Source organism: Panthera leo, chromosome B3 (genome assembly GCF_018350215.1).
Source record: "Panthera leo isolate Ple1 chromosome B3, P.leo_Ple1_pat1.1, whole genome shotgun sequence".
NCBI classification, from domain to species: domain Eukaryota; kingdom Metazoa; phylum Chordata; class Mammalia; order Carnivora; family Felidae; genus Panthera; species Panthera leo.
In genome coordinates, this window is record NC_056684.1 from 74,323,112 (window position 1) to 74,334,375 (window position 11,264).

General features: G+C 58.1%; 1 protein-coding gene across 3 annotated transcripts; it reads left to right on the forward strand.

The window, feature by feature from the left end:
• The first annotated feature begins 612 nt into the window (after nucleotides 1-612).
• Nucleotides 613-9,869, forward strand: NFATC4 (nuclear factor of activated T cells 4). Of its 3 annotated transcripts, none has more exons than XM_042942855.1 (10): nucleotides 617-923; nucleotides 2,023-3,118; nucleotides 4,552-4,714; nucleotides 5,302-5,501; nucleotides 5,832-6,004; nucleotides 6,467-6,607; nucleotides 7,509-7,564; nucleotides 7,842-7,968; nucleotides 8,161-8,742; nucleotides 9,493-9,869. In XM_042942855.1, the coding sequence occupies exons 1-10, from the start codon at nucleotides 824-826 to the stop codon at nucleotides 9,558-9,560; spliced, it is 2,706 nt and encodes a 901-aa protein (XP_042798789.1). In that variant the 5' UTR covers nucleotides 617-823; the 3' UTR covers nucleotides 9,561-9,869. The 3 variants fall into 3 exon arrangements, with proteins under 3 accessions (XP_042798791.1, XP_042798789.1, XP_042798790.1); XM_042942856.1 differs by lacking the exon at nucleotides 617-923 and adding an exon at nucleotides 1,201-1,639; XM_042942857.1 differs by lacking the exon at nucleotides 8,161-8,742 and having other exon boundaries at nucleotides 613-923.
• Nucleotides 9,870-11,264: the final 1,395 nt, after the last annotated feature.

Genomic DNA, 11,264 nt, shown 5'->3' on the forward strand with positions numbered 1-11,264 from the left:
CCTTTGAACAGTTCCCCAAGACGGCTAAAAGTTCTTCACCTTTGAGGGTTGGGCAGAGACGGTAGCTGGAAGGGCTGACTCTGCAGGGCAAAGGCTTCCAGGCAGGGCAGCCTCAGACGATGGAAGACCTTTTCCTTTTAAGAGCAGGCTGTAGCCGCTCTGCACCCCAGAGCCCGCTGGGCCCGAAGGCTTGGAGGCAAAGGAGAGAGGAGGTGTCCTTGCTTGAGAGTTGCTGGCTGCACAACTCTTCAGAACTTAAGAAAGGGTCTGCCTGGGCTCTCTACACGGTGGACCCAGGATATGGCCCCTTTAAGACTCTCGGACCCGGAGCCCCAACTTAGACTAACAAGAGGGTGGTGGTGGTGGAAATGCTCCCGGAGGGATATGATTGTCTCCAATGCGGGCCTATAGGCTTCAGTGAGGTCGCACCAAGCCTGAGGGACCGTTTTCCAATTAAGTTTTGTTCCTTTTTTTTTTTTTTTTTTTTTTTTTTTGAGGGGGAGGGACTGGAGAGAGGACAGAGGGAGGGAGGGTGGGGGAGGACGAGGGGCGCGTGGTTTTCTCATCTCATCCCTGGAGGAGGGGCTGGAGCATCCCGGGCAGCCAATCAGGGACAGGCTGGGGGGGCGCTTTGAAGAAGTTTGGGGGAAAAAAGTTTGGAAAAGTTTCTATAATAACGAGGGGGCGTCCGGAGGGAGGAGGCAGCGGCGGAGGAGGGGGCGTCACGGAGAAGGGGAGGGAGGGAGCCACGGGTGAAGATACGGCAGCCTCCTGAGCTCCCCCCTCCCACCCAGACCAGGACCTGGGGGCTCTGGCCGGCTCCATGGGGGCAGCGAGCTGCGAGGATGAGGAGCTGGAATTTAAGCTGGTGTTCGGGGAGGAAAAGGAGACCCCCCCGCTGGGCGCGGGGGGGTCGGGGGAAGGTTAGTGCGGGGCTGGGAAGTGGTCTTGGGGTCAGGAAAGGAAGGGCCCGGAGATCCCGAGACTGGGGATTTTAGGGCAGCGAGCCTGGGGTGGAGGATGAGGGGCTCAGAGGTGGGGGGAAGTCACAGAGGCTCTGGGGTCTGCGGAGGTGAGGCTGGGGGCCGGGCACCACTTTCTCCTTTTTAGGTCGTGACTGGGGTGGGGGTGGGGGTGCCGTTGGCCGCGCGCCGCCTCTCGGCTGGGCCGTCTGTCACCGGGCTGGGGGGCGGGCGGGAACAGCGGCCCCGGGAGCCCCGGGCGCTGCCAGGGGAAGGGGAAGGGGGCCCCGGAGTGTGTCCCTCGCGGTCCCGGCCCTGGGCCGGCGGACCCGACGCCCGGGGCTGGGGGAGCTCTCCGGGCCCGCCAGGGCGCCCCTCCCCTCCCCCTCCCCCGCCGGCCGCAATGAGAGGCAGATGGCGGGGACTGAGCCGGGGGCGGCGGCTGCCGCTCTCACGGAATTCGCGCTGCCCGCGGCCCCCTCCCCCGGGCCGGGCCCGGCACGCAGCATCCCCTCGGCTGTACCCCCGCCCCCAGATGGGGGGAGCGAGGGAGGAGCCACCTCCCCTCGTTGCCACAGCCCTGGAGCCCCCCTCCCTTGGCCACTGTTGCGATGGCAACTGGGGCTCCTGCCAGCACCGTTTGGGGGTTTGGGAGCCGCTGCTAATTGGGTTCATGTGTGAGTCGCCCCCAGCCCAGCCCTGCGCTTCCCTAAACACGCCTCCAGGCCCAAATCCAGCTCCTCTCGAGTCGCCTTCCTCACCTTAAGACCCGCCCCGTCTGGTACCCCTGGTTCCGGGGCCAGGGGCTCAGGTTATCCCAGTGGGCAAAGGCCTGGGACGTCTGGATCTATGCACTCCACCTTCTGAGGTCCAACTTTGCCTTTGTCTTCGTGGCTCTGAAGGACATCTCAGGACCCAGCCCCCTTATACTGAGGAGGGGGTGGCATACGGGGCGTGGAGGGCTGGCCACTCGAGGAACCCAGACATCTCACCTGCTTCTCTTTGTCCCCATCTCCTGTGGCATCCCTCTCTCTGTTCCCCTCCCTTCCCATTTCGACAGAACTGGACTCAGAGGACGCCCCGCCATGCTGCCGTCTGGCCCTGGGGGAGCCCCCTCCCTATGGCGCTGCCCCTATTGGCATTCCTCGGCCTCCACCCCCTCGGCCTGGCATGCATTCGCCACCACCCCGCCCGGCCCCCTCACCTGGCACTTGGGAGAGCCAGCCCGCCCGGTCAGTGAGGCTGGGGGGACCGGGAGGGGCTTCCGGGGGGGTTGGGGGAGGCCGTGTTCTTGAGTGCCCTAGCATCCGCATCACCTCCATCTCTCCCACGCCCGACCCGCCGGCCACGCTGGAGGACAACCCTGATGCCTGGGGGGACGGCTCCCCCAGGGATTACCCGCCACCAGAAGGCTTTGGGGGCTACCGAGAGACCGGGGGCCAGGGCGGGGGTCCCTTCTTCAGTCCCAGCCCTGGCAGCAGCAGCCTGTCCTCGTGGAGCTTCTTCTCCGACGCTTCAGACGAGGCAGCCCTGTATGCGGCCTGCGACGAGGTGGAGTCTGAGCTAAATGAGGCGGCCTCCCGCTTTGGCCTGGGCTCCCCCCTGCCCTCGCCTAGGGCCTCCCCTAGGCCGTGGACCCCCGACGATCCCTGGAACCTGTATGGTCCGAGCCCCGGAGGTCGGGGGCCAGAGGATAGCTGGCTACTCCTCAGCGCTCCTGGGCCCACCCCAGCCTCCCCGCGGCCCGCCTCTCCCTGTGGCAAGCGGCGCTATTCCAGCTCTGGGACCCCGTCTTCGGCCTCCCCAGCTCTGTCCCGCCGCGGCAGCCTGGGGGAGGAGGGGCCCGAGCCACCTCCACCACCCCCATTGCCTCTGGCCCGTGACCCTGGCTCCCCTGGCCCTTTTGACTACGTGGGAGCCCCACCCGCGGAGAGCATCCCGCAGAAGACCCGGCGGACCTCCAGCGAGCAGGCAGTGGCTCTGCCTCGGCCTGAGGAGCCTGCCCCGTGCAATGGGAAGCTGCAGTCAGGAGCAGAGGAGGCCGTGGCTCCTCCCGGGGGTCCTCGGAAGGAGGTGGCGGGCATGGACTACCTGGCAGTGCCCTCCCCACTGGCTTGGTCCAAGGCCCGGATTGGGGGACACAGCCCCATCTTCAGGTGAGGATTGTGCCTAGCACCGCCTGTGTCTCCAGCCATCTCACTTAGAGCAGGAGGGTGATGGGATGGGTTTGAAGAAAGGCCCTAGTTCTGTGCCCCTTGGCATTTCAGAAGAGAATCTGCAACCAGCTTGGCTGCTGCCATCTACCCAGTTTTGGAGAACATTAAAAAACAAAACAAAACAAAACAAAACAAAACAAAACAAAACAAAAACCCCACCCCCTCCAGACAGATAATTTACAAAAGGACAATCACTCCCTGGGGACCAATAAGGAAAAACCTCTCCCCCACCCCCACCAAGAGGACCACTTAGGTAAAGAAGGAGCATCTCTAGGGTGTTCCCCACCCTTAGCTCTATGCTGGCACTGGCTGGGCATGGAACCTGGCTGGATTTCTGCCCTACACCCGGTAGCAGGGAGTCTCCCTTCTCTTAATTTCTAGGGCCCTGACTTACTGATTAAAAGTGTAGCTGCTAATTTGAATAAAATAGCTTGCAAGTCAAGGAATTCATACTGAAACAAGCAGTTCTTGAAGTTCTTCCACCCCTTTCACTCAAGAACCCTGCACATTTCAATAATCCTAAATCTTGGGATGTCAGATTCAGTTGGCTCTACCCAGAAAAGTTTCCTGGGGAAAGAAACCTTTACACCTGCTCCCATGGGTGTAACCCTGCAGGGCAGGGTTTCACTTCCGCAGCATGGGTGATATTTTGAGCAGGATGAAGGTTGTATGGGGCTGTGGTGGGCGCTGTAGGATAGTTTAGCAACATCCCTGGCCTCTACTTTCTGGATGGTACCCTCTCCCCTAGTTTCGACTACTCAGAGTGTCTCCAGACAATGCCAGCCACCACCTGGGGGGGAGTATCTTTGAGTTCAGGACAGGAAAGTTGCCCATCTGTAACCCCCAGCTTTATGGAACTGACCTGTCCAGCCCCAACTAGTGGAGAGGGTGCTGGCTTGGAAACAATCCTGGCTTCTGTCAGTCACTGGCTTGCTTGGCTTGCTGGATTCTACTCCCTGGGCCTCAGTTTCTTTATCTGAAAAACAAAGGGGTAACCTCTGAGGACTTTTCTGGCCTGAAGTATTTCTTTACTTGACTCTTCCCATCCAGGTCTGGGGATTAGGATTAGGTCTAGGTTCACCTCTGCCTCCCCATGAAGGAACCCTCGCCACCCCAAACCCTGTGCTCAGAACTGGAAAGAAAGGAGTCTCAAGCCTTGTGTCATCTTCCACACCCTCATCTCAAGGGGCTCTGAGAGGGCTGTCTCCTATCTCCCCTTGCTTTGGGGCTGGTGGACTGTTTTATTTCTGCTGTGACTTCCTTTCTCCCACACTCACACCCCCTCCTCCCTCACATCCCAGGGAGCTGGGCCCAGCGCTGCTCCGACTGAGGTCTGAGACTGCATATGATCAGTGCTTTTCTCTCCTACCCAGGACCTCTGCCTTACCCCCGCTGGATTGGCCTCTGCCCAGCCAGTATGAGCAGCTGGAGCTGAGGATTGAGGTGCAGCCTAGAGCCCACCACCGGGCCCATTACGAGACTGAGGGCAGCCGAGGGGCTGTCAAAGCTGCCCCTGGTGGTCACCCTGTAGTCAAGGTAAGGGGCAGAGGGCAGTCCTGATAGCCTTTCTCTTCTCCAGTCCCAGATCCCTGCAGATGGGCTCCAGCTGTGCAGACCCATGGCACTGCCCTTTCCCACACTCCCTCTCAGCAATGACCCTGCAGGCAGCCTGGGGGAGGGGCTGGAGTTAAGGGAGGAAGGGTGCACTTCCAGGACCCGGATATACTCTCTCCTTCTCTGTCCCTCCACCCCCGCTCCACTCTTCCCATGGGACACCCGCCTCATGTCTACTCTGGAAAATGGTAGCCTGCCAGATATGGGGGAGGGGTTAGGCTGAGGCCAAAGTTCACTGGGAGTTAGGTTGTCTGTTGAGTTGGGCCAGTCTCTCTTGGAAGATTTCCCCCTTTGCCCAGCTCAGTTTGGGCCTTATTCCAAGAGTAACACTGTAAACTCCAGGCCACGTTTTCTCCACCGCTGGTGCCCAATTCCCCCTGGGAATCCCTTTCAGGATATCCTTTATCTTTCACCATCCTCATCCCCTGATGGACTGAAAGCCCAGGGATGGATGAAGGATGAGACAGTGGGGGTTTCAGTTGGGTGGCCTCTCTCTTTCCGTCTGCCAGCTCCTAGGCTACAGTGAGAAGCCACTGACCCTACAGATGTTCATTGGCACTGCAGATGAAAGGAACCTGCGGCCTCATGCCTTCTATCAGGTGCACCGTATCACAGGCAAGATGGTGGCCACAGCTAGCTATGAAGCTGTAGTCAGTGGTACCAAAGTGTTGGAGATGACCCTGCTTCCTGAGAACAACATGGCAGCCAAGTAGGTCCCCACTTCACTTCCCCTCAGTCTTCAGGCTTTAGGACCAGCCTTTTCCATGAGGTCTAAGCTAGGCCCACTCTTCCTCTTCCCAGAAGAGCTAGCTGGACATCACCTCTAGGAACAGGTTCCAGGCCTTCTCATGATCTAGAAGAGGACTTGGGGCCTAGGGAGCACCTTGGAGAGACCACCTGTGATTAGAAAATACCCCCCCTAGGTTCCCAGAGAAAGTCATTCAGGGCTTTGGATGAAGCGTGGGGGCTTCCTCCTTACAGGGGCCTCGCCATTTGTCTTCAGCTGGGTGGGGGCTTGCCTTCCATTCTCTGCCTTCAGCATCGACTGTGCTGGAATCCTGAAGCTCCGGAACTCAGACATTGAGCTGCGGAAGGGGGAGACAGACATTGGGCGCAAGAACACACGTGTGCGGCTTGTCTTCCGGGTGCACGTGCCCCAGGGAAGCGGGAAGGTCGTCTCAGTGCAGACAGCATCAGTGCCCATTGAGTGCTGTGAGCAAAGAGGCCCTGTGCCGTCTCTATGTCTCTTGCCACTCCCTGTTTGCGTGTATGTCTGGCTTCCCATCTCCTCTGCATAGTGTCTTGTGTCCTGTCCTAGGTAGCCCTATAAAGGACTCAGCGCTTATTTCTATTATGGAGGGGTTGGGGGCAGTGTTCTAATTTGTCCCTGCCACAGACTCTGTCTCTGGGCTGGACTGTCTCTGGCCTGTCCTCCATCTGTCTCTGGGTGGCCCTGTGTACTTGTTTGGGTAACTCTGCCCTTAGGTGACGCTGTTCATCTCTGTCTCTGCCCAAGCTCCTCACCTGGTGTGTGTGACCTCAGGGATACTGTTGATTTACTTGTATGTCTGCTACCGAGGAGGACTCCTCCAGGGTCCTGTGGCAGTTATTCCAAGAAGGGTGGGGTCCTCTTGGACTCAGCCCAGCCAGCCTCCTTCCTGCACTGCTCTGCAGCCCAGCGCTCAGCCCAGGAGCTGCCCCAGGTAGAGGCCTACAGCCCCAGTGCCTGTTCTGTGAGAGGAGGAGAGGAACTAGTGCTCACTGGCTCCAACTTCCTGCCAGACTCCAAGGTGGTGTTCATCGAGAGGGGCCCTGGTGAGCACTCATGGGGGCGGGGGGCAGGCAGGAAGAGTTTGGAACGGGCAAGTGAGAGATCTCTGGCACTGTCATTAAACTAGCAAGTTGAACCTCAGTTTCCTTATCTGTGAAAGGGAACAGATGGACTGCCCTTCCTATTGTCCTGTCTGCTTCCCATGGGGAGATGGGTGTGACAGCAATATGAAATGCTCAAGATGATGAACAGATGTGAGAAATCACATTCATTTTATTAAAGAGGAGTCAGCTTTGACACAGTTTACTCCCATGTAGATAGTCCATAGAGGAGAGAGGAAGAGGGGACTTATATCCTCCCAGACCCCAAGCCCCTCCTGAGTTATGGACCTGGTAGCACAACTGTGATTACAAAGCCTGTGAGGGGCCTCGGGTCAGTTGCGGGGCTGGAGAAGGGGACATTTAGGGGTCCAAGTAAACCCACCAACCTGAGCCCTTTGCCCTCCCCCCACCCCTGCCCACCAAGAACCCCAGCACCTACACTCAAATGGAGCACCCTGGGACCATGTCAGAGAAGGTTCAGAGATTCTGGATCTTGAGATCAGGGTCCCATTGCCTTCCTTCAAGCTAGGACCTTTCTTACTCTTGAACTTCCTCCCAGCACTGTCATGGCAGGGGATGTTTGGAACTGAATGGGAGGGTTCCAGAGTCACCTCTGTCATGAACTCTCTCTGGTTCCCCGGGCTGGCCCTGCCACTTCTCTTGTTTCAGTTTGCTGCCTCTTCCATCCAATTGAGTAAACACGCAGTGGGCTCCCCTGTGAGCCAGGCCTTGTAGGGGCCTTCTGAGTGTGGCCCTGACTCTAGCAAGAGGGGAAGTGGCAGGGGACTGGGCAAGGGGCACGGGCCCTGGAATTGGGCTGGAGCTCTCTGTTCCTCCTGCACAGATGGAAAGCTGCAGTGGGAGGAGGAGGCCACAGTGAACCGGTTGCAGAGCAATGAGGTACCAATGTCACCTAGGGCACCCACCCTGGGCGGGTGGTGGGAGAAGTCAGGAAATTCACAGCTATGTCCCTTGCCTATGGGAATGGACTCCAGAAGCTACCTCTTCTTTTCTGGAGGAGGCAGTCTGGTCACTCTGGGAGCAGGTTCATCTCTAGGAAATGAAGTTTGCTGTCTAGCAAATGGAAAAAGCCAGGAGGTGGAGTTTGGGTCCTTGAAAGGGCTATGCCGAGCCAGATCCCCGAGGGCTCCCTGCCTCATCCTGTGTTCTTCCCCAGGTGACGCTGACCCTGACTGTCCCTGAGTACAGCAACAAGCGGGTGTCCCGGCCAGTCCAGGTCTACTTTTATGTCTCCAATGGGCGGAGGAAGCGCAGTCCTACCCAGAGTTTCAAGTTCCTGCCTGGTACGTTCTGGGACAGCGCACGGTGGGGGTGTGGGGATACGGGGAGCTGAGGCAGGGGCAGAGGGATGCGGTGCCCCATCGTGAGGATCCAAGAGACGGATGGAGCCTGGGGACAGAGAAGTGGGCGGAGGCCGTGCAGTGGGGAGACTGCCAGCCCTCTCACCAGTGTGTCCTGCTTTCTCATCTACCCAGTGATCTTCAAGGAGGAGCCTTTACCGGACTCCTCTCTCCGTGGCTTCCCTTCAGCACCTGGCCCCCCCTTTGGCACTGACATGGACTTCTCACCACCCAGGCCCCCATACCCCTCCTATCCCCACGAAGACCCTGCTTACGAAGCTCCTTACCTGTCAGAAGGCTTCAGCTATGGCACACCCCCTCTGTACCCCCAGACGGGGCCCCCACCATCCTACAGACCTGGCCTACGGATGTTCCCTGAGACTGGGGGTACCGCAGGTTGTGCCCGCCCGCCTCCAGTCTCCTTCCTTCCCCGGCCCTTCCCTAGTGACCCCTATGGAGGACGGGGCTCCCCATTTCCCTTGGGGCTGCCGTTCCCTCCTCCAGCCCCCTTTCGACCTCCACTGCCTTCATCCCCACCGCTTGAAGGCCCCTTCCCTCCCCAGAGTGGTGTTCATCCCCCACCTGCTGAGGGATACAATGAGGTAGGGCCGAGCTATGGCCCTGGGGAGGGGGCTCCGGAGCAGGAGAAATCCAGGGGTGGCTACGGCAGCGGCTTCCGAGACAGTGTCCCTATCCAGGGTATCACGCTGGAGGAAGGTGGGTGTGGGGCTGGGGGTTGTGAGTGTGAGTGTGTGCAAGAGATTGCTCTGCATGTTTGCTGAGGGCTGGAGTTTGGCTTCCCAGAGATGGGGCATCCTCGGGCCCTCAGGGCCAATTGGAGGGTCTCAGGAGGCAAGTGTTTGGTGCATGTGGCCACCTAAATCTGGTTAAACTCGGTTCTGAAGGGTGCAGAGAGTTCCTGCCCCAGCCCTTCTCCTGCCTCTGCCCTCTGTCCCAGATCACAGAATTTCCGGGCTAGAAGTACTTTGAAGACCATTCAGCCTAGCTCCCTCAATTGTCAGAGTCACGCACTGAATTTCAGAGTGGGGCAGGGGCTTGCTGAGGTCCCAGTCAGGCACATTTTCCCTTGCCTCAGCGTCCCCCCACACATGGTGACCGTGGTCAGGTTTGGTGATGAGGAGCCTTCATATTTTGCATCTCCTTCCTCCCACTGGCTACACCCACCTCTGGCCCCGATGACAGTGACTGCCCAAACACCGCAGGCCGAGCCAGCAGGAAAGGGCTAAGATGGGGGCCTGGGAGCCCACATGGATGGAATTGAGTGAGATTTGATTGGGGACAGGTATCAAGACACATTGGGGAAACTGAGGCCCTGTGGAAGAGAAGCCAGTGGAGGAGGAGCCTAGAAGCATCCTAGACTGAGGCCTGCCTGGAATGGATTGGGAATTTCTGGAAAAGGTGGGGACCAGTCCCTAGCCCAATCTTTCAACTGCACCTCCTTTACAGTGAGTGAGATCATTGGCCGAGACCTGAGTGGCTTCCCTGCACCTCCTGGAGAAGAGCCTCCTGCCTGAAGCATCACCTGGCAACCCCAGCCCCCCTGCCCAAGCCCTGCCCACTTTCCCTTCATCCTGGGGTGGCAGTTCCAGAAGCTTGGGGCCAATATGGATCCTCTTTCTCCAGCTTTTGCCTCCTCTCCCCTGCCCTTAGCTGAGGTGTGGCCCCTGGGCCTGGTGCTGCCTTGGAGGGGCTAAGATGGGGGTGGGGACCAAGGCTGGGTGTGAGGAAAGACTGGAGTGAAGGCTGTGTCTAGTTGTGTACAGGCCACGGTGCTGGGAGGCTGGGGACAGCTTGATGGATAATAAACTGCTCACTGACTAGTGCTTCAGGCTCCAGAAATCTTTGGACAGAGAGATGGGGCAGCTTACTCTAGCCCTGTATCCCAAAGAGTTTCTCAGTGGAGGGGTGCTGGGGAGGTTTTGAAGGGACTCCAGAGGCTCCCCAGCTGGAGTGAGGTTGGGGGCTTGAGTAGGCCTCTCTTCCCTGGGGATTCAGATTCCTTTAGGAGCTTTGGGATGGGGCCTAGGAATCTGTGTATTTTCAAGTTTCTTTCTCTTACCGCCACTCAGATGATTCAGATTCATAGCCAAGGTCACGAAAACCAGTCTGATCCCTTTTCCCCATTTATAAAGGAGAAATCCCAGGCTCAGAGAGGGAAAAGGGCTTGTCCAAGGTCACACAGCTAATCAATTAACAGGTTGAATGCCAGCCACACTCCTGGCCTCCTGCCCAGCCCACCCTCCCCAACCCACCCTCAGATACCTTTGGGCTCGGGCCTGAGGCTTATCTCCCTCGAGTATGGTTACGGGTGAGGGAGGGCTGGCATGGACCCATCCACACCGGATTCTCCCACCTTTGAGGACTGTGAAGACATTCTGGAAACATCTGTGCTTCAGAGGTAGACTATAGGAAACCATCCACACTGGATTCTCCCACCTTTGAGGACTGTGAAGACGTTCTGGAAACATCTGTGCTTCAGAGGTAGACTATAGGAAACCAAGCAGCTCCCCACAGCTCTGGTCACCACTTGCCCGGGTTCAGGGCATTGTATGATCTCCTGGTCTATCCTGCAGGTACACCCACATGTCCCCACTGACAGGCCGGGGTTGGAAACCTGGTTTGCCCCAGTTAACAGGCCATGGGAGGGACCAAGTCTCCAGTGGGTTGGGGAAAGTCAGACCTTATCTGCCCTGCTCACCTGGAGCCTGGTACACAGTAGGCACTGGGTACCACCAAGCTGAGTTGGAGAGGCCTGGCTGCAGGCGGCCATACTCAAAAGATATTCAGGGAATTCATACTTGGGAAACTTGCCTCACCTAAGGCTGGTGGGGCCTCTCTATGCCCAGTGGGTCCAGACAGGCCTGGCAAGTACCTGTGTGTTCCAGGGCAGGTGTGACAGAAGCTGGGTCTAGATTGGGAGCCCAGGAAATGGGGATAATACCTTCCCCCACCCACCCCTCTCCGTCTGGTTGCTGCTCTGCAATGAATTTCCTTTGTCTTCCTGAATTCAAATTTTTGTGAACCAAACTGACCTCAAGTGATCAGATCACTGGGCTTTGGCTGCTCTTTTAAAGATACCCTCAGGGTGCCTGGCTAGCTCAGTTGGTAGAGCTTGCAACTCTTGATCTTGGGGTTGTAACTTTGAGCTCCACATTGGGTGTAGAGATTACTTAAAAATAAAATCTTAAAAAAAAAAAAAAAAGTATCCTCCAGCAGGG